General features: G+C 41.6%; 1 protein-coding gene across 4 annotated transcripts in view; it reads left to right on the top strand.

The window, feature by feature from the left end:
* slc1a2.L (solute carrier family 1 member 2 L homeolog) overlaps positions 1–16,214 on the top strand; it is a 46,585-nt gene extending 30,371 nt beyond the window's left edge. For 3 of the 4 annotated variants that reach the window (XM_018257326.2, XM_041589756.1, XM_018257325.2), the window contains exons 2-11: positions 1,446–1,585; positions 1,952–2,104; positions 6,100–6,350; positions 6,951–7,107; positions 8,152–8,278; positions 9,722–9,955; positions 10,085–10,279; positions 10,617–10,751; positions 11,615–11,843; positions 14,989–16,214. In XM_018257326.2, the coding sequence (XP_018112815.1) occupies positions 1,446–1,585; positions 1,952–2,104; positions 6,100–6,350; positions 6,951–7,107; positions 8,152–8,278; positions 9,722–9,955; positions 10,085–10,279; positions 10,617–10,751; positions 11,615–11,843; positions 14,989–15,057 (1,690 nt within the window). In that variant the 3' untranslated portion in view covers positions 15,058–16,214. Of the gene's footprint in view, positions 1–1,445; positions 1,586–1,951; positions 2,105–6,099; positions 6,351–6,950; positions 7,108–8,151; positions 8,279–9,721; positions 9,956–10,084; positions 10,280–10,616; positions 10,752–11,614; positions 14,776–14,988 lie in introns of those variants that run through there. The other variant, XM_041589755.1, reaches the window with a different exon arrangement.
* Positions 16,215–26,599: the final 10,385 nt, after the last annotated feature.

Here is a 26,599-nt window from a genome sequence, read left to right on the forward strand (position 1 = left end):
ACTGATTCCAGAGATTTGCTTGGATTTGAGTAATAAGCATAAAATTGCAAATAATCTTTACTTATGGGAATGGGTTATACTGTATAACATTCCTAGTAGGTTCTCTTACACAGCCAATTTGGTGTGATGGTATGAGCCAGAAAATCCCTTTTGTGCATAATTATAGTTATAGATCGTTTATCTATATATGTGGCAGCCTTTAATTATTTGTGGGTTGCTGGTAGTTGAAGTGAAAAAATGCCACATTTTGTTCCAAAATTAACAATTTTCACCAGTTGTTGAAAGAGCTGACAATCACTCGCCATCCCAGTGTGACACCACCTCCTATAAATATCCATTCTGGCAGACTATAAATATCTCTGCTGATATATTTTTTTTCCTGTTTCCATGGTAATCGCTGAACTGCATGACAGATGTTCAGCGCATACAAATTAAATTAAGCAAAATAAGTCAAACTGTTGTTTATTGGCAAAGTCTCCATATTTGTGCTTGGGTGCATCTGTTCTACTTTGTTTTCCTTGATAAATCACAGGAGGCTCCCAAATAGTCGGGACTTTTTTTTCCAGCTAAAAATACTTGTTAGCGTATAAAAGTGTGTTTCAAGGGGAAATCGCATTAGAACCTGTGCTTAGAACCACAATGCAAGAGATGCTCAGAATATTCTACAATTGAAACTCTGAAACTGTTTGTTAGTGTAGTTTAGGACCCAAGTCAATCCTGTCGATTGTAAGCTCTGTAGTCGCTTGCCATGGTTTTATACATTTTTTATTGTCTTTTCCCTTTAACGATCGTACGTTTCCAACTTGCAGTAACTCCCATCATCCCACTAATGGTAGAAGGCTCTCGGGGTGTAGGGGGTTGTAGAAACGGGACGACTGTAGGCTGGAGATATTCATTTCCATATTTGTTTGACATTCCATGGCAATGGTAAGATGTTAGAATTCCTGCATGGTCTGATACCCTGACATAGAAGAAGTGAATTCTAATGATTCACTGAGCCTACAGGTAATAGTGAGTTATGATTTTTTCCATAGTTTTTGTATTATTCGCCTTCTACTTCTGATTCTTTTCAGCTTTCAAATGGAGGTCACCGACCCCCATCTAAAACACAAATGCTCTGAAATGCTACAAATGTATTGTTATTGCTACTTTTTATTACTCATCTTTCTATTCAATCCCTCTCCTATTCATATTCCAGTCTCTTTTTCAAATCAGTGCATGGTTGTTATGGGCATTTTGGACTCCAGCTGAAATCTCCAACTGGAGAGCTGATAAATAAAAATCTACTGTAATTAACTCAAAAACCACAAATAAAAAAATAAATAAAACCAATTGCAGATTGTCTCAGAATTTCACTCTCTACATCACACTCAACATTTATTTAATATCCCCTTTAAGTTGACTCAACAGGAGGCACTGATGTGACTGCCTAATGTGTTTTTCAGTGCCAACAACACCCCCAAGCAAGTGGAGGTACGAATGCACGAAAGCCATTTGGTGACAGAGGAGACACGCCCACGGTCGCCGTGCCTGCGAATGTGCGACAAAATTCGAGGGAATCTCCTGCTTTCCTTGACAGTATTCGGTAAGAGCAGCACTGACCTTCACCAAGGCAGCTCCTCGCCCCTTAGGTTTGGGTAGGGTTGCCGTTTGGGTAGGGTTGCCACTTGGCCGGTATTTTATAGTTGATCCCAATGTTATTAATAGGGAAAAAAAAGATAAATATATAGGAAGGCCGGTATTTTTTTCCAGAAAAGGTGGCAACCCTGGGTTTGGGAAAGTTTTAAGATTTAGCATTTCCTCTGTTCCATAGACCTCTATAACCCCAGCATTGTCCTGATCTAATTCTTGCAAAAGGGAATGTCTCCGTTCCTCCTTCCTACTCAACCCCCATGAGGATCATGTTCCCTGTCCTAGCCTTCCATTGAAACTTGTGTTTCCTTACTTACAGGTGTTATTATGGGAGCTGTGTCCGGGGGGCTGCTGAGGATGGCCTCCCCCATTCATCCGGATATCATCATGGTGATAGCGTTTCCTGGAGACATTCTCATGAGGATGCTGAAGATGCTGATCCTTCCCTTAATCATTTCCAGCTTAATTACAGGTAATATTGATTGGAATTCCTATTCTTCCCTATTTCCACCAGGCTTATCACTGTAATAACACCTGAAAGAAATCCCAGTGACTGTCACCCTAAAACCATTGCATCTTTTTGCTTCTTTCTCCAATGAAATTGTCAGTACAGAAATGGAAAATTGATGTCAAAAGCAAGTTGATAATGCAGACTGGTCTAAGCTATTTGTTTGTACCATTAAAAACTCATTTTAATGAAGAGTGTCTATACCTTGGCCAATTTATTCTTATCTCAATTCCCTTGAACATTCACAGTGGGTCCCTGTGCCTCGAGACCAGAATGATATATTGATGATATTATTGATTTCAAAAAGTTTTCCCTCCTGTGCTTCCAGATGGTCACTGGCACCCCCTTAGTGTTACTGATATCAATATCTCCACCTAAAGCTAAAAAAAAAAATTAGACTTCAAAGGTTATACATTATGGGGGTTATTTACTAAAATCCGGAATTTATCTATTTTATTTTTAAAAAAAAAAAACCGCAAGCAAACTCCGATGCACGATTTGACCTTATTTCTTAATAAAATACCCAAATAAATTGGATTGCGGAAAAACATGATAAAATCGAACCAAAACCAGAATTGTTCGAATTTTTTGGGCTTCATTCCTGAATGGCCCACGTTTTTCGTGTAATTGCCTGAAAATCCGACTTTTTCAGGGTTTTCGAGCAAAGACTCTAAAAAATTAGTCAAACCCACCGAAGGCCCAGATAACTTCGACAGGTCCGATATGGCGGATTTTCAGATTCAGGCTATTTGCAGCATCAGGGTATTATAAACCTTTAAAAATTCTACTTTTTTTTCCTCTAAAAATTTGAGTTTTCAGACTTTAATAAATAATCCAAGAACCCAGTAGCAGCAGTAGCTCTTCATCTTCTTTTCTGCACATGCTCTGGGCTGCTGTCACTTACCTGATCTTAGGGACCAATGCACAATATACATACACAATAATTGTCACAGTAAATTATTTGGAGTCACTTAACATGGCAGCTCAGAAAGCAGCACAGTCTGCATCGGAATGTAATAGCCAGTCCTGGAGCTTCAGCTTCTATGGCAGATGAACTTCACTTTCTGCTTGATAATTTCGCACGCTTCCTAAGCTCAGCTTCCCAACAGCAGCCCACTGAGCATGTGCAGTGCCACTGACACACAAGAGATGCCTAACAAGATCCAAGATGGGGAGCTGCTGGGGGACAACTTTGAAGGCCTGGATCATTGCTGTTATAGGACTGCTGAACCTCTGGGCTGGTACAGTAATTCCAGTATATAAAGTACAGCATTTCTAGCCATATTAAAGGGATACTGTCATGGGGAAAACATTTTTTCTCAAAATGAATCAGTTAATAGTATATCCATTTCTCAAAAGAGCAAACAGATTTTTTATATTCAATTTTGAAATCTGACATGGGGCTAGACATATTGTCATTTTCCCAGCTGCCCCAAGTCATGTGACTTGTGCTCTGATAAACTTCAATCACTCTTTAATGCTGTACTGCAAGTTGGAGTTATATCGCCCCCTCCCTTTTCCCCCCCAGCAGCCAAACAAAAGAAAAATGGGAAGGTAACCAGGTAACAGTTTCCTAACACAAGATAACAGCTGCCTGGTAGATCTAAGAACAAAACTCAATAGTAAAAACCCATGTCCCACTGAGACACATTCAGTTACATTGAGAAGGAAAATCAGCAGCCTGCCAGAAAGCATTTCTCTCCTAAAGTCACATGACCAGGGGCAGCTGGGAAATTGACAAAATGTCTAGCCCCATGTCAGATTTCAAAATTGAATATAAAAAAATCTGATTGTTCTTTTGAGAAATGGATTTCAGTGCAGAATTCTGCTGGAGTAGCACTATTAACTGATGTGTTTTGAAAAAAACATGTTTTCCCATGACAGAATCCCTTTAAGTTTAGGCTTTAGTTCTCCTATAAAAAAAATTGTGACTAATGCAGCTGTATTTCAGGCACTGATTCCTTGGTCTCTTTAGAACTCTTTTCCTTGGCTCATGTTGCTTTGAAAAATCAAACTGCCGATTGTCAGACCCCTACTGCTAATGAGCTTGAAGCTGCCTCCTGTAATTGGAATGTGGTTACTAAAGTTATAGCTAAATGTAATTGCTGTTCAAAACAGCACCTATCTGGCTGCTCATATTCTCTGCACTGCTGGTTCTGACTCCTAATACAATGAGGAAGCAACTGTTGTTCAGTCTGACTGCTTCTCCCAGAAATAGGACTTAGGACTGTGATGAGACTATCCAACCCCCCCCCCCCCCCCCTTATAAACTGCATGGAAACATTCAAACAAACAGCAATAAAACATGAAATACTCCCGGCACTATAAGAAATCCTAGGGATGACTTTTGGGCAGCAGATGTAAAGCACGGTCCAGCAGATGTCTGTATTTATATGGCAGCTCCCTTTTAAATAAATATTGATGATGACTCACCAGATTCACTGCACAGAAGCAATATGGGGCAATATGGGAAGTCTAGGGCCCTTCACTGAGGGCAGAAAAAGAAACCCTTAAATTCACATGTGGCTTAAGGATCCGATTGCTTGAACCTGGAGGCTCGTGCAGTGATAAACCAGCCCCTTAGTAAACACATACCCTGCATGCATCTGAATTAACTGCTTATTAGCCATGCAGCATGTGGATTTAATATGTGGTTTTAAGCCCAGCAGATTGATCATCCTTGAGCAATGTCTTCTAACTATGTCTACATGAAAATATGAAATGCTGTATTTTATATACTGGACTGACGTATTCAGCCCAGAGGTTCAGCAGCCCTATAACAGTCATGATCCAGGCCTTTAAATTTGGCTGCAGCAGCTCCCCATCTTGGATCTTGTTAGGCATCTTTTGTGAGTCAGTGGCACTGCACATGCTCAGTGGGCTCTGGGCTGCTGTTGGGAAGCTGAGCTTAGGGAGCGTGGAAAATCATCAAGCAAAAAGTGAGGTTGATCTGCCATAGAAACGGATGCTACTGATTTCTAAACTGCCATGTAATGTGACTCTGAATTCATTATTATTCATTATCAGCCTTGTATTGTGACATTTATATTCTATATATATATTGTATATTGTGAGTCAGTCCCTAAGTTCAGTTGAGAGCAGCCCAGAGCATGTGCAGTGAATCAGCAGAAAAGAAGATGGGGAGCTACTGGGGCATCTTTGGAGACACAGATCTTTACTGCTAAAGGGCTGTGGTTGCCTTGGGCTGGTACAGAAGCACAAAACATCATGTACAACATTTCTAGCCCAATTCTTTGTCAAGCTTTAGTTTTCCTTTTACTATATTTTGGTACCTGTGATGCTGGGGCCCTCTCCACTCTGTTCAGACTAATGAATGAAAGTGTTGAATTTCTAAAAAATCTTTTTAAAATTGCAATGGATCCCAATGAGAAGCTGCCAGTCAACGAGGGTTGATATTCCAGAAAGCTGAGTGTATAAGCCATTAACCAACATGCTGGAACTGTGTGTGTCTGTGGGATTGTGTAGGTTGTGCTGTACAAGTCTCTAATCAGAGGGAAATGCACACAATTAAAAGCAAAGCCGATAAAAACATCTGCAGCCTCCGCTCTGCACTGAGCAATTAAATCCCTCTCGACAGCTGGAAGTCAGAATCATGTTAATCTGGTACAGAGCGTGGGACTCTCACGTTCACACAATCAGACACAACTCAATAAGTCGTCTGCAGGGGGTGAACAAATTCAGGAATTTGTCATGGGCCCCACAGAACAGCAAGGGAGGAAGAGTGAAGAATAACAATGCAAGATACAGAAACACCATTTATCTTGATTTTTTTTGCCGTTTAGTTTGTCTTGTTTCAAGATCTGATTGCTGGGGTCCCTGACCCTAGCAACCACCAAGGGGCTCAGAAATTGTAATAGAAACTTGTAATTAAGATAAATGCACACTCCTGGACAGATTTATGAATACAGTGCTAAGAGTTGCCTTTCTTTGTCCTTTAGGACTTGCGGGCTTGGATGCTAAGTCAAGTGGCCGGCTTGGGACGAGGGCTATGATCTACTACATGTCCACCACCATCATTGCTGCTGTTTTGGGCGTCATTTTGGTTTTGGCCATTCACCCGGGAGACCCCAAGCTCAAAAAGCAACTCGGGAAAGGTCAAGAGAACGATGAGGTCTCCAGTCTGGATGCTTTTCTGGATCTGATCCGGAACCTGTTTCCTGAGAACCTGGTGCAGGCTTGTTTCCAGCAGGTAGGAAGGTTAAGGTTTCCTACTTCTGTTTCCAGGGAAAGACACAAACAACAACTTGAAAGGCAAACTGCTGGCTAGTTTCTAGGGGGATAAAAAGTTCTAATGAGACAATGGGCTTTAGAATGTAAAATAATTAAAAATAACAATAACAAAAAAAGTGTGGAGGTTATCATGGTCTACAATGGGGCTGCCCAGTTGGAGGATTGTAGGCTGGATGTGGTCTACCAATGGAGGTTTTGGCCCTTAGTGTTTAAAGATAAGCCTCCAAAGATGCGTGGAAGTTGCACATCCCTTATGAAGGTCGGGCAGTCCTGTTGGTATGTTAAGGGCCCGGGAAACAAATTTCCTCTTTGCCCTAATGTAAGACTGGCCTTTGAGTCTGTCCAAGTGTTCCATAGATTCTTCTCTATAAAATCATCATCATTCCCATTGGCTTCTCAATGTCACATTTTTGGCCACATTATGTGTAAAAGTTTGAAGCCCATATCTACGATATACTAGAATTCTAGAAACTTCCTTTTTAACCATAACATGTCAATATATATTCAGGAAACACTATAATCAGCCCGAAACTCACACCATTGAATCTCTTGCTTTAAGATTCAAACAGTTACCAAGAAGGTGGTGGTTGAAGCCCCCACGGAGGAACCTTCCAATGTGACAGACTCTGTCTTCGCTATGATGAATGACACGGTGGCTGCCACGACAGAGGAGATCAGGAAGAAGCTGGAGTTTAAAGATGGCATGAATGTCCTGGGTATGTATGACCCCCAATCATGATTGGTTCAGAATACAATCACGGAGCAGTGTGAAATAATAGGGTGGCTTTAAGGTGTTCCCCCTGTTCCACATTATAACCTGTATTCTATTATAGTCCAACCTTGGTCTATATTTGTATTCCACTACTTTCTTCCCTTCCACTCCCTTTGTTTTACACCCAGTCTGTTGAAGCACCTCAGAGGTTCTCCAGTCCCTCTAGCATCATGCTTCACTCCTTCCATCTTCCAACCCCATTCGCTTTGTGCCACACTTCCTTTAGAAATGTGTTCCAGTTCCTCTGTTATTCTTCCACCATTCTCTTTAGCAGTGCATGTTGTGTTCTGCTTCTTCTAATTCCTCAACCATTAGGCTCCTCTGTCTCAGGTAATCACCAGTTCCATATTGCCTTTTGCTCTACTCTCTCTAGACTTGCATTATAGTCCCTTTATGGTAGTCCTCTGCTGCATTTAGGTTCCTCTATCGTTGTGCACCACAGTCTTCAGGGTCCAAAGCCATGGGGGCTGTCCTATGCCTCACACATAATAGGACAAAACAGTTGTTTGATGGAAGAGTGAAAGAGAGCAGGTTGAGTAGGACCAACTGGAGACAACAAGGCAAGATAGGAACTTTTTATCAGTTCAACAAGCAACCAATGTCTGTTGGTGTTGGGAGTTTTATTGAACAACAACTGAAGGGCCATAAGCTGAGCCTTCCTAGTAAACATAAAAGAGGCCATTACATAAAATAGTCTCCACCAAATCGGATGACCAACAGAATAAACAATAACCAGTTCTTCATGTCATTACCACTTATTTGGGCTGGCATAATACTGCCACATTCATTTTATCTATCTCAGGCTGAGCTGTGTCTATGACTGACCCCAAGGCATTCTGAATGGCCTTCATAAATCATACAGATAATGCAATGATAAAACAGTCAGGCTTGTCATTGTCACAGTGGAATCCAGATGAAGCCAGAAATCCCAATTGTTTTGGTCAGAGCCCTCATCACATGGCTGACCTTTGCCCTTATCTTTCTGCAGGTGTAATTGGTTTCTTCATTGCCTTTGGTATTGCGATGGGAAAGATGGGGGAGCAAGCCAGGCTGATGGTGGAGTTTTTCAACATCTTGAATGAGATAGTGATGAAACTGGTGACAATGATTATGTGGTAAGTCTTTGTGGGATTGACTTCATTTCTGTGGCACCTATATTTATCAATGTAGATGCTAAAATGCCATATTTATACATAGGGCTGGAAACAGTTGCATGCTAAAGCTGCTCATACACCCGTTGCACTGTTTGTTTGTCCAGGTCATTAATACTGTCCTCAACCAATGGGATTTTCCAGCCTTCACAACTATTATCTTCTGTAGCCCAATCAGATATCAGTTGCGGAAACCCTTCTTTTGACCCCTAAATGTCCAAGTTTTGCCTGTGTATGTGGTCAACAGTGGCAGCCAATATAGACCCCTGTATGGCTTTTTTGGAGTAGTTTTCTAGTATTAAAACACCCAATCAGAAAACATCATGAAGGAATATACTAATAGATCCAAATAGTGGCACAGCTGGGGACTTGTGGTTCAACCATACCCACGCACCCCCAGCCACCCACACTTGGACACTCAGCTCTAGGCATAAAAAAGAGCGATACTGGTTGGGGGTTGCCATAGGTGGTCTGGCATAGGGATCAAGGGGGGTTGATGTAAGGGTTCTGGATATTCCCAGAAACGAGAACCATTGGGGTATCACTGGGGGTTCACATGGACTTACCAGTCCCTCTCTGTTGGCTTTAATGTAATAATAGCAGCCAATCAGTTGTTTGTTTTCAAACAGGTGACCAGTAAATACCACCTGCTGATTGGTTGCCATAGGTGAACAGACCTATAGCAAACCATGCAACCATTTATTTCATTACAGCAACAATTACCCCAACCAGTAGATATGACCAAATTCAGAATTCACCATGAATATCGTTGTATGTCATACTACAAGTGATTGAATGATAGAAGTCTGCTATGAGAGGGGCTGCACTGGGACATAATAATAACAATAAAAAAACCTGTGGTCACTGCTTCTAACAGCCAGATAGCAAATATTTCAAAACCCAGAGGATTGCTGCCATCTTTCATTTTAAATACAAACTTCCCTTTCAGTAAATACATAGTTTCAAAATGCTTTCACTGGAAAAATTGGCAAATCTGTTCTTGAGCAATATACAAATAGGCCTCTGCTTGTCCCAGATTCAGTACAAATGTATGTGTCCGCCTAACGTTGTGACTGGAGTCGGCAACACCTCCATCTGGCCAGTTCCCAAGCAAAAACATCTACAGGGGAAAGCCAGTCTTCCGTTATTTCTCACTTCATATGGAAACCACAGGATTGTGCTTGGAGAGGCAGGAACAAGTCTGGAGCAGTGATGGAATAGAGGCGGATGGACTGCAGCCACAGGAAGGAAAACCTGGGCTTAACCTGCAAACTCTAGAAGAATCTAGAACAATCTTCCAATCAGCTAGTTTTTTCCTCTGAGAGTTGTAGGACTATGAGCAGTTGGAGGTTTGTGGACAAGTCTACAAACCACTGTAAATAATCAACTCCTGTTCTTTGTCTTCAGGTACTCTCCTCTTGGTATTGCCTGCCTCATCTGCGGGAAGATAATTGCCATTAAAGACTTGGAGCAGGTTGCTAGGCAGCTGGGAATGTACATGGTGACAGTCATCGTGGGCCTCATTATCCATGGGGCCATCTTCCTGCCGCTGCTCTACTTTGTGATAACCAGGAAGAGCCCCTTCTCCTTCTTGGCTGGCATCTTCCAGGCTTGGATTACAGCTCTGGGCACAGCTTCCAGGTATATCATTATATACCTATATATACCTATATGGTTTATGTGTAAAACAAGCTTGGGAACCCAGATCTCGGGGATATATATATATTCATATTTTAACACATGCTGGTTACTTTGTTTTGTCTTTTATAGTGCTGGAACTCTACCTGTTACCTTCCGTTGCCTGGAGGAGAATTTGGGCATTGACAAGAGGGTGACTAGGTTTGTTCTTCCTGTCGGAGCCACAATAAACATGGACGGCACTGCTCTGTATGAAGCCGTGGCTGCCATTTTTATTGCACAGATGAATGGAATAATACTGGATGGTGGGCAGATCGTAACTGTCAGGTGAGTGGACAAATACTGACATTTACATTGGAAGATAAAGTATATGAGTGTATTATTTATAAGCCACAGTTCGACACTGATTGTTCCACAGTTGACTACTATCTAGGAAAACCATATAATAGACAGTATAATCTTTCCATGAATAAAACAAGTTCACTTGATTCCCATTAAACAGTGCCCCAAGTGGTTGGCTTTTGTATAGGTTATTGTCCATTGTGTTGTGATATTGAGCTCTCTGTGACTTCTTGTATGTATTTACATCAACAGGAGTTTATTGTATAGGTAAAGTCCTACATTTTTGTTTGCTTAACCATCTATTATATGTTTTGTTCCTAAGTCTGACAGCGACATTGGCTAGTGTCGGAGCAGCCAGCATCCCCAGCGCTGGACTGGTCACCATGCTTCTTATCCTGACGGCTGTAGGCCTTCCCACACAGGACATCAGCCTGCTTGTTGCAGTAGACTGGCTCTTGTAAGTATCCTCTAAAAATCGGTATACCATAGGCTGGTCAGCAAGAACTGCTCCATGCTGGGGGGCAATAAATGCTTTAGATTAGAAAGCATATATCTGAATGGGAGAGCTGTTAATTATCACTGTGCAGGGAAGTCATTACCCAAATGCTACAAGGCCCATTTTAACTCTCAATAATCTCTTGTCTACATGTTGACTTTCATTGGCCAATACTGTAGTGCAGGGATGTCTAATGTATAATCTTGGGTTGTTGGTCTGTGAATGGTGTCTAGGGCCACTGGGAACTATAGTTCAAAAACTGCATTGTCTATATCCCTAGGCAAACAGATAAACAACACTGAGCCAATTAAACAGGCACAAGTCAAAGCAATCTGTTACCTTGATTGGATCTACTAAGCCATCCTTCTCTTAACCCCTCTGACCTGTCACGTGTTTGGGTGAAGGCCTTATAGATGTCAAGACTTAGTCAAGGACTGACCTTCTACCTTAAAATATAACACATCAAAATTTAATTTCCTGGAGCTTTAACTGCTCTCATCAGTTTTAAAGTCCTTTGATATGTCCACCTCAAACTGAAGTTTATCACATTTAAAGGAGATGACTTTGGTTTTTGGACTTTTTTAGTTTAGACTTTTTTTTTTGTTCAGATAACTCCTGGATAATCTGTGTTAGATCGGTTATAGGTTAGTAGGATTTTTTGCAGGCCCCAGTTATATTCTATTGGAAGAAGAGAATACAATCAAAGAGGCAAAGGAGCAGTGCAGGTCATGAAGATGGTGATGACCATAGAGCTAGTCAGTTGGTCACCAGTATTCTTTACCTTTGTGAGAACAGTAAAAACTCCTTTTGTCACCCAAACTAAGGGACCGGATGAGGACATCTGTCAACGTTGTGGGCGATTCCTTTGGTGCAGGTATAGTCTACCATCTGTCCAAGGCTGAGCTGGAGAGCCTGGACAAGCAGCATGCACATCAGGAAATCGAAATGACCAAGACACAGTCTGTTTATGATGACATGAAGAACCACAGGGAGAACAACTCCAACCAGTGCATTTATGCAGCTCACAATTCCGTGGCAGCAGATGACTGCAAGGTACCATTCACCTTTATGGATATCGAGACCTGTATATAGGACTGCATGCTCTTTGCATGTGCATGTACTGTGTATTCTCTTATCGGTTTGTCTTTTTCTAATCATTATATTTTGGAGTGTTGTAACGAGCCCAGCTCACCCCTAATATAGTGACCAAATCTTGTGGGTGTACAGTATCACCTGCTGTGTACAGTTGCCAAGAGTGAGCCTCACGGTGTATACAGTGATACAGTGTATCATGGAATCGTATTGACGGTCTGCAAAGGATTCTGGGAGGGGCTACTCACAAAGGTGGACGGTGTCTCCGATTATGTATTGGGCCTGTTTGGAAGAGTGTTTGTGTATGTGTGAGAGCAGTCAATACCAACTGCTCTGAAATTCATAAGGGTAGTCCTGGGGTAATTGGCTGAAAATAAAAAATAGGTGGAATTTTTTTGAAATTTACCTATAGTTATTGAAAACAAATAAAACTACGAAAGTCCTCGAATATTTGTTTTTTTAATAGACGGGATTAAAAAAATATTTTAAAGTTCATAAGGTCTATATAACTGTTATTGTTCTTTCTTATAATGCTATAAAAAAAGACCTTGTAGATATAGAGAAGAAGCAGAAAGGGGTACCTGGGTTTATTTGTATGTATTATGATATCTAAGTTTAGTTTGTGTATTTTGAGGCTTGGAGAAGGAGAGAGATAGCAAGAGATAAAATTGTGAAAGATGGGTGTACTGTGGATTCATAGCTTGTTGTGGGCAGAAGAGAGCATTTCTTCTCTGTATATTTGTATTTAGACATAAGGGTGGAAGCTGCCACCCATTTCCCCTTTTTGTGGGTGCTATTATTAAGTTTTATCTAATGTGCTTGTTGTAGACATAGGGTAACTTCCATGTTACACAGTAGACTGTGGGTAGCGCATCCTAAAAGGCATCCCATTGTTCTGACACATGTGGTATTCCAAAATTCATGGCACGGTCATGTTAATAAAGCAACTGCTTTACTCGCTGTTGGACTTAGATGAGCATCTAAAGCACAACCACGCCCACACAATACCAGGCTTCCTTGGGATGACAGGACTTTTCCACTTTGAGTTCCTGTGCCAACCACAAAGTCGTTTTCCGGGGGAATAAACCCGCTCTACAGGAGGACAGAGGCTTCATGCCAGGACAAGTTTCATGGGGCACCCTGCCAGGGTGAACTTATTCCTGGGTACAGACCCATATGTCAGTTAACAAGTGCACAATAACAGGACAACAGAAAATATATTTTTTCAAAGGTCTGTTTTTGTTGAAGGGAAAGTTCAGCTGAAAAATTATAAGAGGTGCTAGCCGTTATGTTTTATAAAATCTACATTTTGTTTAGTATACAGTAGGTATATGTAGTTTATGTCTGTATCGGTATAAACCTTTGTAACTTTGCAACATTTTTTTGCTCAATAAGCACCTGTGGACGCAGATCTGCTCTTCCCCCATGAATACAGAGGGATTTTGCATCCGTTAGTGCTCTAGCACTTGTGTCTGGGGTCATTTCATTTAAAATGACCTCTATAGACTATGGTACTGAAAGACCGTTGGACAGTGGTCTTCTTTTGTTTGTGGTGTGATGTTTTTCAGTTATATTATGCCCAATATATGCCCAATGGCACTTACCCATAGCAACCAATTACAAACCTATTTTCATTTTAATACCTGATCATAGGTTATGATAGCTCCAGCTGTGAGTCTCCATTTTTTCGAGTTTAATGTCACCTTTAATTAAAATACTGTTGTTAGTATCGCTTACAAAAAGATCATTTGACTGTAAACTTGGCAATGGCCTGTTTTATATTTGGGGTACAGCGGCTTAACTTGCATTAATGTGTATATATATATGACTTTCTTTTGTATGATCATTTCCATGTTTACAAGTGTGTATTTCTTTGTGTACGGCATGCACTTTCCAGCTCGTTCCCCCTACAGGAATGCTTTTGAAATGTATGTTGTTATGTTTCCATGACTGAATGCTCTCACACGTACAGTATTTCCATCACATCAAGTACCAGTCGTGTCTCTAAGTGTTGCGCCCACTTGGCGGATTCTTAGCTCGCAAGGTAAGGCCTGGGCTGCTTGATAAGGAGACAAAGTAGAGATTAGACAATGCTGCATTGCGGGGGTCTCCAGGCACAAGAATGCACCTACTAAGGAAGGAAGACATTTTTATGGTGCTCTCCATCTCCAATAAGGGATTACTTCTACCCAATGTTTTTTTTGGGAAGTAAAAATGGAGCAGGTTGACATTAAAGGGGAGATATAAATTATAGTATTATTAGTGGGTGCTAGCAATGAAGAGTTCAATAAAAAAAAATACAGATTCTGTAAAGCTTTTGAAATAAGTATATTGGGAGATGGTGCCCTACATACCATGCTACGGTCATCCAGCAGATCTGTGGGGGAACCATTCATGTTACACCCCTCTGATGTCCTTTGGGCTGCTAGGCCATAACCCCTGTAGGCTAATTGTAATGGGATTATAACATAATAGGTGGGCCATGAGAGGCGGTAAGGAAGGCACACATTTTGCAAGCACACAATGATGCCAGACTGTATATTACCTGTGTGATTTAGGCAACACAGATATTTTTTTTGCAAGATTTGTATTTGGCAGAATTTCTTAGAAATCCTGGCAATGCAGTATCTTTTTATTTAAAATCTATTCTATAAACTGTTTAAGTGTCTGAGGGCTCTTGACGTGATCCTTTGACCCTTAAATAGTCATAATAATGAGTTAGAGCCTAAGCTGGTCTTTTGCCTATATCTGCTGTGGGCGCTTGTAGAGCAGCAGTCTGCATGCATCACTGCTTCTGGTTGTGGCTTTGCCTGCACTGTATTTGCATGATTTCTGTTTGTATCTTTCTCTGATTTTTGTATTATGGGCATTCCAATAAAAATGCTATTCAACATGGTGAACTCCCAGCATCTTCCTACAGCTGAAGACATTTTAGTGGCATGTTGAGCCAATATTTTATTCCCTTTAAATAGAGTCCCTTTATATACTCGGCATGCCGCTGTCGACAGAGGATCATTAAAAAGGGGCCAACTGCATGTACTACGGGCACCCAGAGGGTTTATATTTCTTCTATTTTTGGGCTGGCGGTAACCATGCTGATTTTCAGGTCACGCTGGCAAACAATGGCAAAACTGCCGACTTCAACGCCGTAGTGGAAGAGTCACTGGAGGGGTGAAAGAACGAGGAACTGCAGCTGATCTTCATGAAGACCCTTAGCATACCGTTTACGACATGACTGTCTCATTACTAACCCAGCACAAACCCATTTACAGCCACACTACAGAGAAACCTTCGGACATGGACTTCCATTTTTATACACATTGTGGGTGGGGAGACAAGACCAATGTTGGATTGGTCCTGGGGGTACAGAGCGAGTGAGCGTACGTCTCCTCGTAGGGACTCAGGTAAAAAAACATTCAACGCATGGGAAAGTTACTGTATTTAGGGCAACGTTCAGTGTTCTAACATTCCGTTCTATGGTCTCATGTACGAGGTGAGATGATGTAGCCTTCAGTCTCGCCGCCGATTCCTCACGATAGTGTTATATTGTAGCTCTGCTCTTATCAGATACTCATGTGAATATTCCTTATCCCTATTGGCTGCCGCTGCTACATGTTCAGAGTTATGCAACTCACGATTGGTGCAAACCCAGTGCATTGTTGGTGCAGCTACAAGATGGCGACTTTTCTTCGAGGTGATGCCCCAACAAAGCACTTTAGCTGTCGTCATGGAAATGTGAATTGGTTTTTGACTCGATGCATAGGTGATGTCGTTGGTTTTAGACTTATGTACAAATCAGGATTCTTTTTTTCTTTCATGGAATTCCTATGGTGTAAACTAAAAAATACATTATTCTAAACGTTTCTTTAGATAAATATATAGTTTAGTCTCTGTTAGTCGATATCCGTAGTGTAAATACTAGTCAGGTCATGAGCGAGAGGCAGTTGGTAAATAAAAGCAAAGGCTGCCTTCTAGATGCAGAAACCGTAGCAGGCCTCGAGGTTCAATGTCTGATTTAGACGCCTCTGTGGATAATAAAAGAAAACCTCAGCCGTACAGTACAAATAGGCCCCTTGATATCTCTGTGCTCACAGGCCAAGACTTCCTGGATACAGTTGCCATGACGATTCTGCCTTCAGCATCTCACTTCCTCCATGTTTGTACACAAGCCTTGCTGTAGGAAAACATTTAACCTGACGGCCCTAACGACATTGTGAAATAACCTCAGCACACACACACATACAATCCCACGCGTCTTTCCTATGTTCCTATTAATAAGGAAATTCTGCCACAGAAAATTTCTTTCACAGCAACCCTGAATCGGTCAAAAGTTTGTTTACTTTTGCGAGGGGACCGAATGCTTAACCCCTGTGGTTCCTGACTTTCCGCCGAGCATTTGGAAATAACATTTAGCAAACAACTAAGCGAGTAGTAAGGGAATTCCTCCCACTCAAGACAAAATATTTGACTATTTATTATTAAAATCCCCTACCCTACATAGACCCCCTCCCTGCACCCTCCCCCATCCTAGATGTTACCCGGGTAAATGCCCCTAACTCTTTACTTAAACCTCGTTGTAGATTCAGGGCATCAGAGTTCACGGGCGCCATCTTCGTCTCTTCGGTAATCTTCGGGAAGATGACGCCCGTGTACTCTGATGCCCTGAATCTGCACCGAGGGGTAAGTAATGAACTAGGGGCAATTACCCGGGGTAACACCTAGGCTGGGGGCGAGCAGGGAGGTGGGTCTATGTAGAGTAGGGGGTAGGGGATTTAAATAAAAAGGGGTTGGTTCTCCTTTAAAGGAGTTGATCACCTTTCAGTTAAATTTTGGGGTATATTTATCAAGGAATGAAGTTGGAGATCAACAGTAACGTAACTAGAGGGGAGAGGACCCTGGTGCATGACATGCAACCGAGCCACTGCCCCCCTCCGTATGGCCCGCATTTCAGTGGAGCGCGGGCTGCTGGGGGGCGCTGGCCGCTCGCACCCCCTGCTCCCCCGGTAGTTCCGCCACTGAAGATCACCACAGTCCGTTAAGAGTGAAATTCCGCCTCTTTCCATTCTTTTCTATGTGATTTTTAAAGGCGTATTTAGCAAAGGGTGAAAGTGCCCCCTTTGATAAATACACCTTTAAAAATCCCATCGAAATTAATGGAAAGAGGCGGAATTTCACTCTAACGGACTTTGTTGATCTCTAACTTAAATTTTTGATAAATATACCTTTAGTATGTTGTAGAATGGGCCTTCATTATTTCTGTTTTTCTTTTCTTTTTTAGAGTTTTTTAATTAGTTGACTTTTTCTTCTGACTCTTTTCAGCTTTTAAATGGGGGTCACTGACCTCATATAAAAAAAAAAAAAATGCTCTGTAAGGCTATGCATTTATTACTCCTCTTTCTATTCAGGCCTCTCCTATTCATATTCCAGTCTCTTAGTCAAATCAGTGTATAGTTGTTTGGGAAATTTGGATCCTAGCAACTGGATGGCTGAAATTGCAAACTGGAGAGCTGCTGAATAAAAAGCTACAAGTATGTGTCAGAGGCCTCTTCATCATGTAAATTAACTCTTTCTCCTAAATATTCAATATGCACATCAGTCAGGTCCCTTTACACTCCTGGGATCACCACAGTTGTGGCAGGGTCTGATTTCTTTTTACACTCCTGGAATCTCCACAGCTATTGCTGTGTCCGCTTCCCCTTTACACCCAGAGACATCAAAAGAGGCTGGTACAAGCCTGGACCCACAAAATAGTAAAGCCGAAGTCCGATTGTGACAGGTTAAAAGCTTACATTTTATTCTCCATAATTAAGAACCAAGGCCTGACGTGTTTCATGTCTACCAAGGACACTTAGAGCCTATGACTAAGTGTCCTTGGTAGACACGAAGCGCGTCAGGCCTTGGTTCTTGATTATGGACAATAAAATGTAAGCTTTTAACCTTTTACAATCTCACTTCAGCTTTACTACTTTGTGGGTCCAGGTTTGTACCAGCCTTTGATGTCTCCTGGTGTTTTCTGCCTTTGCTGAAGGTCTGGGGCGTGTGCACCCGGCCCACCGTACATAGTGGTAAGCTCATTTAACTCACTTAATACACTGCATATACTGGTTCCAAATTTGTATATTTTCCCCTTTACCCCCCTCAGATCCCCACAGTCAGTCTGCTCCCTTTTGTTACTATTTTGAGAAATCCATTTCCTTTAAAACATGCTTTGGAATGGGTGCAAGATGTCGCGGGAATAGCTTTCTCAGTTCCAATGGAATCTCCTAGACCTTTGGAGAGGATAAAGCACAACAGTGTGGAATCTCCTAGACCTTTGGAGAGGATAAAGCACATCAGTGTGAGCACAAAGTTAATGTAAAGCACACAACTGAAGCACAGGGAAGTCTGTGCCAATAATATAATTTCATCCCATGAACACCATACCCAGGGTCTTCATTTATTAACAACAGGGAATACTTATTTGCAGGCGGTACTACTAAGGCCGTTTATAATACAAGTTGCAACTTTGGAACCAACAATATTTTGGTTACATAGCAAGTTTACAGGCGGCAGACCAATGATATGCCTTTAGAATTTTGGACCAAATGTCTAACACACATGGGGCCACTACATTTTATTTGGCCAAGTGCTTGTTGGAAGTTCTAGATCAGTGATCCCCAACCAGTGGCTCTTGAGTAACATGTTGCTCTCCAACCCCTTGCATGTTGCTCCCAGTGGCCTCAAAGCAGGTGCTTAATTTTGAATTCCAGGCTTCCAGGCTTTTTATTGCATTAAAAACACATGTACTACCAAACAGAGTCTCATATTGGTTGACCGCCCACATAAGGGCTACCAAATGGCCAGTCACAGTACATATTTGGCACCCCAAACAGCTAGTGTTGCTCCCGAACTCCTTTTACATCTAAATGTTACTGATGGGTTCAAAAGGTTGGGGATACCTGTTCTAGAAAATAACAAAAATGACGGGGTACTTAATCGCATAAGATACATTCCTGCCCTATTATATAGCTATTTCTTAGATGAAAAGCCAGTATGTTTTTGGAGTGACCGCTCAGTCCTACCTCTCGGTCCTGTTTCCTTTAGCTTAGAAATGCGCATATAACGGATCAATGGAACAGAATCATGTTTAGGAATATCAGTAATAGTAGTAGTAAGTAGTAGTAATCCTGGGGAGTTCTGTTGGAATCGCTACCTCAGACAGCCAATGGCAATAAAAAGAAACCATATCTCTGATGATCAGAGTCTCCTCTGGGCACACGTTGGCAGGATATAATGTATGATATGTATGACCGGGAGACTGTTTAATCAACAACAAAAAAACGACGAGGAGGACATTGATCAGAATCTGAAAATTCTTGAATATTTCTTGACTTTTTTTTGTTCTTGGGTATTTCACTATCACTTGTCGCCCAAGAACATTTTTAATAAGGTTTCCATGGACTTCAATGATAAAGCAACTCTTGAATTCTCATTAAAGGGGTTGATTTCCAAGCAATGATCATTTGATGGATCCTCGGCAGATTTGAGCTACCAAAGAAAGCCCTGGAGAAGATAGATGAAAAGTATTGAAAGTAAAAAAAATCTGTAGTAAATAAATTATGTTACACCAGCAATGCACCAAGAAAGGCTCCGGTCTGTAGGCCAAAATACATCAACACACAATAACCCTTTGAAAGATTCTTGAACTTTGTGTTTTCATCACAACACGTAGAATCAGAATTATCTTTCACTGCTCTGAAAGAGCCAACGCAATGTGTTCTCTGAAGTTCGGAGGTGATGACAGTCAGTTAAAGATACAGTGACAGCACTATTGTTGTCAACATTCCATTGTGCCCACAGGGGATCCTGATACCTTTATTCCAGAGACCCGTTGAAAGTCCAACATTCCCCACCGGTTCTACAGGCTGTCAAAGCACAGATGTGACCAAACACCGCAGTGCAGCTATTTTTGTAACTGGAAGCCGACTCTAGTTTGTTCTGTTATGTATTGATAGTTATAGTCGCATGACGTTCTAAATCGAGTATTTTGGACACTTTGTGCCAGCATGTAGTAAGTGCCTTGAGCACTTCAAATCCATTATATAGGTCTCCATGTGTAATTTCAGTGAAATGGTGATATTAGGCGTGTTTTTATAATAAGATAGAAATAATTTAAAGTGTTTACTTATTTATTTTTTGCAAACAGAATGGGGGAAAAGATATTTCTAAATAACTCCAAAACCTTGTCCCAACACCTTGTGTGTATATAGACATATACATATATATATACAGCTAATGTGTTGTAAATATCTCCGACGTTGTCTCACGGTTACACAAGCAGCAATATTTGTGACGTCACTAGATAAGTAGCTGTGGCACAGATTGTGATGTCCAGCGGATTTTCGTTTGCTAAATAGTGATTAGTGATCTAGACGTGCAATGGAAAAATAGTTTAGAAGCTAGGTTGAGTCTTAGACAGGTTAGTCTGTTTCAACATTAGGCAGGTATTGTTAGTGAATTAAGCACAAATGTAGTTGTTTAGAAGATTAAAAATACATCTTGTTATTGGTCCATTCTTTCTAGAAGGTTTTGGTGAGGATGGGTTTTCAGTTTTGGGAGGACGGGGCAAATCCACTATATTAGCAGAGGCATTAGTAGTAGAGGTCATTGGTCCCAACTGGATCCAGACAGTGGCCCCACTGTTGTCAAAATCCAAAATCAAAGGACTATTTGCAGATCTGTAATGGATATGTCACTGGACTCTAATTCTGGAAGGTCTGGTTCAATGCCTTGAAGATGATAAGATCTAGACTGTACTATCTTTTGGACCTGAAAGTTCTAGGTAAAAGAAATGGTGACTGAATAGCAGTGTGGGTACCACCAGACCCTAAGAAATCAAGTGCACAAAGAAGATACTTGGCTACTTGTTGGTCATGTTCAATAGTAAAAAATGGCCCAAGATTCCATCTGTGGATCTTTTAAAGTCTTTCCCATCCTTAATTACACACTGAATACTTATATTTGTACAAAGCAGGTGTGGGGGAGGCTCAAAAACATCTAAATAAAAAAAATGGCTGCCAAGTTCCCTTGGGGTCTATAGTTTTAAAAACCAAATAAAGAAGATCCCTGACCTGATGGAAAACTGAAGGCCAAGAACCCGAAGGTGTGTACTATGCCACCAAATGGAACCAATGTGGAACCACCATCACTAACTCGGAAGCTCTGGATTGAAACAAATTCAATTCTGTTGTGTACTTGATACATTCCATCTCTACAGTATTGAATAGATGACCAATCACTTTCATTTTGCTGTATTTTGGGTGTGTCACTTCTTGAAGAGTCTAAAAAATAAAGGACATAAGGGGTGAAGCCCCCCATTAGGGAGCTGTGTCTTTTCGACTAATCTAAAGAGAAACTAATAATAATGTGTATGTTAGGTGTTACTGGGATGGCTATGAACTGGATATTCCATCCCAACCTCCCTATTTGGTTCTGGTGTCATAGAGTCCCTGTCTTTGAAGTATCCATTACTTATGTGAGTTTTATTTATATATATATATATTTATTTCCTTTGAGATTTCTTTTTTTAGGGAGTGTCTTTGATGCTTTAAGACCGTGTCTCATCCTTTTCTGTAACTTATGTATAAAACTGGGAATTCTTTATACATGACAATGTGAATATAATCTACTTTGCTAAGTGTTGTACCTCGGATGTACATATCAATAAATGTTGGTATATAAGCTGCTTTGTTATTCTGTTATCATTTCTGGTTATGATCAGGAAGGAAGATATTCTGATGAACCTTTCTCTGATATTCTCTTCCTTCCTTTGGATTTTGTTCTTTCTCAAGAATGTACCATTGACTGCCACACTCTACCATTGACGATACTCATGGTGTAAGAGTCATTGTAACGGAAGGAAACTATATATCTGTCCTCCTTGGTGGACCCTGCTACAAGGATGAAAATTTATTCATGCAAAGAAGATTTTCTTAAACACACTTGGGAATAGGGGTTGAGGACCCAGAAGACAATGACAACACTTTGACCAACTCATTATTATTCTAGTTGATATAGGAGTGGATGACTGAGGAGCCTTGGGATAGAGTCCTGCAGCAGGTCCGGTACCTGTAAAAAAAAGCAGGTACCCTGAATTTTCAGGTGTGGGTATAGATATGGGTCTGTGGGTTGCGGGTCACATCTGAATTTCTTATCTTATGTTCTATTGTCTATATTTTACCCCTTTTTAAAATGGTACAAAACTTGCTTCTTTCCCTGCCCACTTTTTATGATGTCACTTCCGGTTTGCAGCGACATCACTTCCTGTTTGATGGCAATCGCTGGGTTGTGGGTGGGGTAACGGATAAGGCAGTTTATGTGTCCGGGTCGGGTAGCGGATCAAAGTGGGTAAATGTGCGGTTTGGGGGGTCGGGTCGGGTCCGGGTCTTAGAAATTGGTTCTCTACCTTGGGAGACCCACCTCTCTGGAGACCCATTTGCCAAAATTAGGATAACTATTACCTACCGGATTGTACCCAAGCATCAACCCATAGGGGCAAATTCACTAACTTTCGTAGTTGCGCCAGGCGCAACTTCGCCGCGCTTCGCCGCGCTTCGCCACACTTGGCCAGGCGTAGTTTCGCCAGCGCTCCGCAAATTCACTAAAATCCGAAGTTGCGCACAGGGGCAGCATAAGATTGCGAAGTTGCGCTAGCGAAGGCTAATTTGCATACGGCGCCAAATTCAAATTTCAATGGAGGAATACGTATCAGCACTACAAATGGCTAGAAACCCTTCAAAACATCAAATAAAAATTTTATTTTGCCCTACACATGTGCCCACTGTCTAGGTAAATTGCCATGAGTCAGGAAATGTAGGGGGGAAGGAGGGGAGCCCCAAAAAAAATTTCGATCTTTTTCAGCCTATCACCCGTCATGTAGAAAACACGCCAGCGTTTTTTGGGACTTAGAAAAAATTTTGCCTTTTTTTGAATCGATCCCTATCTACTCTATTGCGCTTCGCCAGGTCTGAGGTGGCGAAGGAAGTCTAGCGTAAAAGGTAGTGTTCAGTACACTGCGCGCGTTAGTGAATTTGCGTAGTTACGTCGCTAGCGAAAATTCGGCAGGCGTAAGGGTGCGAAGTAACACTAGCGAAACTATGCCAGCGTTCGTTAGTGAATTTGCGCAGTAACGAAAATGCCAAAGGCTAGCGAATTAATGCTAGCGTTCGGCGCTTCGGCGCTTAGTGAATTTGCCCCATAGTGAGCAGTTAGCAATAAGCTATGAAGAAAGCATAGGTCACATGAGTTTCTTCATTTTAGCCTTTAACTTAGGGCTGGGCCCTAGGCAACCCATTTGGCTAACCCCGGCAAGATCAGAAATAAGCAGGTGAGAGATGTAGCATATGGTATTGCATTTGGTAGCTAAACAGAGTGAGGGTAGGCTTCTTTAAATAAGTGTGTTTTAAGAGATCTTTTGAAAGCAGAAAGTTTGGGAGAAAGTCAGACAGACTGTAGGATAGAATTCCAGAAGAGGGGTGCAGCCGTTACAAAGTTTTAAATACAAGCATGTGAGGAGGTAATGAGAGAAGAGTTGAGGAGCAGGTCAGTAGAGAAGCACAGTAACAAAGTCTGTTTTGCCCCAGGACCCACCAACAACTCTTCGGACAATTCTAAGCAACCAGAAGATGAAGCCACTGTAATGTTCCTGACTGAGCAATCTCTAGGTTAAGGGAATGGAGCCCTGGGATGTAGTGATTTCCATGATTAGAATCTACATCTTTAGAGTCTAAACAATCCAAAGCTTAGATGTTACCGATCTTGGAAACATAGACTCAAAAAATTTGTGATGGGGAATCTGAGATCCGGGAACATGGAGAATTGCATTTTCATTCTGAAACGCTCCAACATATTTTTCTAGTTACACAGTAACGAAAGACTCAATGTTGCCTTGGAGCTCCTGTCTTTGAACAGGTCACATGGTGTCCTTGAGGTTTAAAGCACAGATGCCTTTAATTAGCCGGGTCGTGCCAATGAGGTGCTTGTAAGGCTCCCGTCTCATTCACTTGACAGCTCAACAAAGGGAAATGAAATGAAAGATTCGCACCTAATTCACCAGCAGTTGGGATACAATTCTTTCATGTGAAGCTTTAGCATCACTTTGGGAAAAACAATGGGATTAAAATAAATAAATAAATAGAATAGCTTCTCTACACCTGGGCACCCTTAGCTCATAACAAGGTTACAGATATATAGAAACATTGGGGTAACAGTCACCCTACTATAGTTCCAGGGGTACCCAGGGCACAAATAAACACTCACCCCAAATCTCCCCCTAACTGGCCTTCAGACTGGGCCCCCTTAGCTCATAACAAGGTTACAGATATATAGAAACATTGGGGTAACAGTCACCCTGATTTAGTTCCAGGGGTACCCAGGACACACATAAGCACTCACCCCGAATCTCCCCCTAACTGGCCTTCAGACTGGGCCCCCTTAGTTGATAACAAGGTTACAGATATATAGAGACATTGTGGTAACAGTCACCCTGCTATAGTTCCAGGGGTACCCAGGGCACAAATAAGCACTCACCCCAAATCTCCTCCTAACTGACCTTCAGGCTGGGCCCCTTAGCTCATAACAAGGTTACAGATATATAGAAACATTGGGGTGTCACCCTGCTATAGTTCCAGGGGTACCCAGGGTACAAATAAGCACTCACCCCAAATCTCCCCCTAACTGACCTTCAGACTGGGCCCCCTTAGCTCATAACAAGGTTACAGATATATAGAAACATTGGGGTAACAGTCACCCTGCTATAGTTCCAGGGGTACCCAGGGCACAAATAAACACTCACCCCAAATCTCCCCCTAACTGACCTTCAGACTGGGCCATTTATATGTGTGTATATATATATATATACAATTAAGTGAGTCGCTTGTTGCAGGTTCAGCTGTTAGTAGAACATCATCAACGGAACTCTTTGTGGCTTTTGTGGTTGTTGCTCATTTCCTGGTATCTGTTGCAGTTGTTTTGTTAAATAAAGCAGTTTACCCAATGTACAATATGTTTCCTTTGCTTTAATCCTTTGTGTCTATCAGCTCATCTATAGTTAATACGTTTTTTTAATGCCTGGTTTTCTAGCGAAGAGGATTACACCCAACAAAGTGTCTTGGAAACCCAAACTTTTTACCCAACCAACCAATCAGCACCAGCTTTCAGGATAACATTGGTAACAGCCAAGACTCCCACTCTCCATAATATGCACCTGAATTAATGTTAAGCTTTGCATCGGAAAAGGCCTAAAACCCAAGCTTTGAATTAGGTCCACAACTGGGGAAGTTGGGGTGCTTGTGGCCCCCAGGTTTGATATTTCTGTAACCCTCAGCATGCTGCAAGTTGTAGTTGAGTATTAGTTTAACTCCAGAGGGACAACCAAGTAATAATCAGCAATTCGTGCCCATGGCTGTGCCTGCAACTGTATAACACAGGGGATCATGTATCCAGGGGCAGATTAATGCCTAGGCTACCCTAGGCTATAGCCTAGGGGCCCATTAGTGGTAGGGGCCCATGGGTTTTTTAAAAAAAATAATAATTTTTTTTTCAATTCACCAAGGTCCGCCCCCCCCCCCGGCTTTCTTACTGGGAGTGGGAGACAAGACACTGAAGGCATGAAGCAGGTGTGCGGCAGTGTCACAGGCTCACAGCATCTCTCTGCGTCACAGTGTAGTGCAACCGCGAGGCGGTGGTCGGCTAGCAGCAGGGGGGACCCAGCCGGGCCCAGCTACAGCTTTTGATCTGCACTGCAGCCAGAGAAAATTTGAAGCCTGCAGACAATAATTTTTGTAGCCTGCAGACCGTGAAATAATTTCTGCAGACAGTAAAATAATTTTTGTAGCCTGCAGACAGTAAAATTATTTTTGTAGCCTGCAAACAGTCAAATAATTTCTGCAGACAGTGAAATAATTTCTGCAGACAGTAAACTAAATTTTGTAGCCTGCAGACAGTAAAATAATTTTGGTAGCCTGCAGACAATGAAATAATTTCTGCAGACAGTGAAATAATTTTTGTAGCCTGCAGACCGTGAAATAATTTCTGAAGACAGAAAATATTTTTTGTAGCCTGCAGACAGTAAAATAATTTTTGTAGCCTGCAGACAGTAAAATGTTTTTTGTAGCCTGCAGACAGTAAAATAATTTTTGTAGCCTGCAAACAGTGAAATAATTTCTGCAGACAGTGAAATAATTTCTGCAGACAGTAAACTAAATTTTGTAGCCTGCAGACAATGAAATAATTTCTGCAGACAGTGAAATAATTTTTGTAGCCTGCAGACAAGGAAATAATTTCTGCAGACAGTGAAATAATTTTTGTAGCCTGCAGACCGTGAAATAATTTCTGCAGACAGTAAAATAATTTTTGTAGCCTGCAAACAGTGAAATCATTTCTGCAGACAGTAAAATAATTTTTGTAGCCTGCAGACAGTGAAATAATTTCTGCAGACAGTGAAATAATTTTTGTAGCCTGCAGACCGTGAAATAATTTCTGCAGACATTTAAATATTTTTGCAGCCTGCAGACAGTGAAATAATTTCTGTAGACAGTGAAATAATTTCTGCAGAGAGTTAATTTACACGGCGGGTGGCGGTTTTCTTTAAAAAAAAGTGGCGCGTACGGCAACGATATAAATCCTTGCCCTAGAAGGGGGCCCTGTGGAAAGTGTAGCCTGGGGGCCTCACATGTCCT

This window comes from Xenopus laevis, chromosome 4L (assembly GCF_017654675.1).
Source record: "Xenopus laevis strain J_2021 chromosome 4L, Xenopus_laevis_v10.1, whole genome shotgun sequence".
In the NCBI taxonomy this organism is placed as follows: Eukaryota; Metazoa; Chordata; class Amphibia; order Anura; family Pipidae; genus Xenopus; species Xenopus laevis.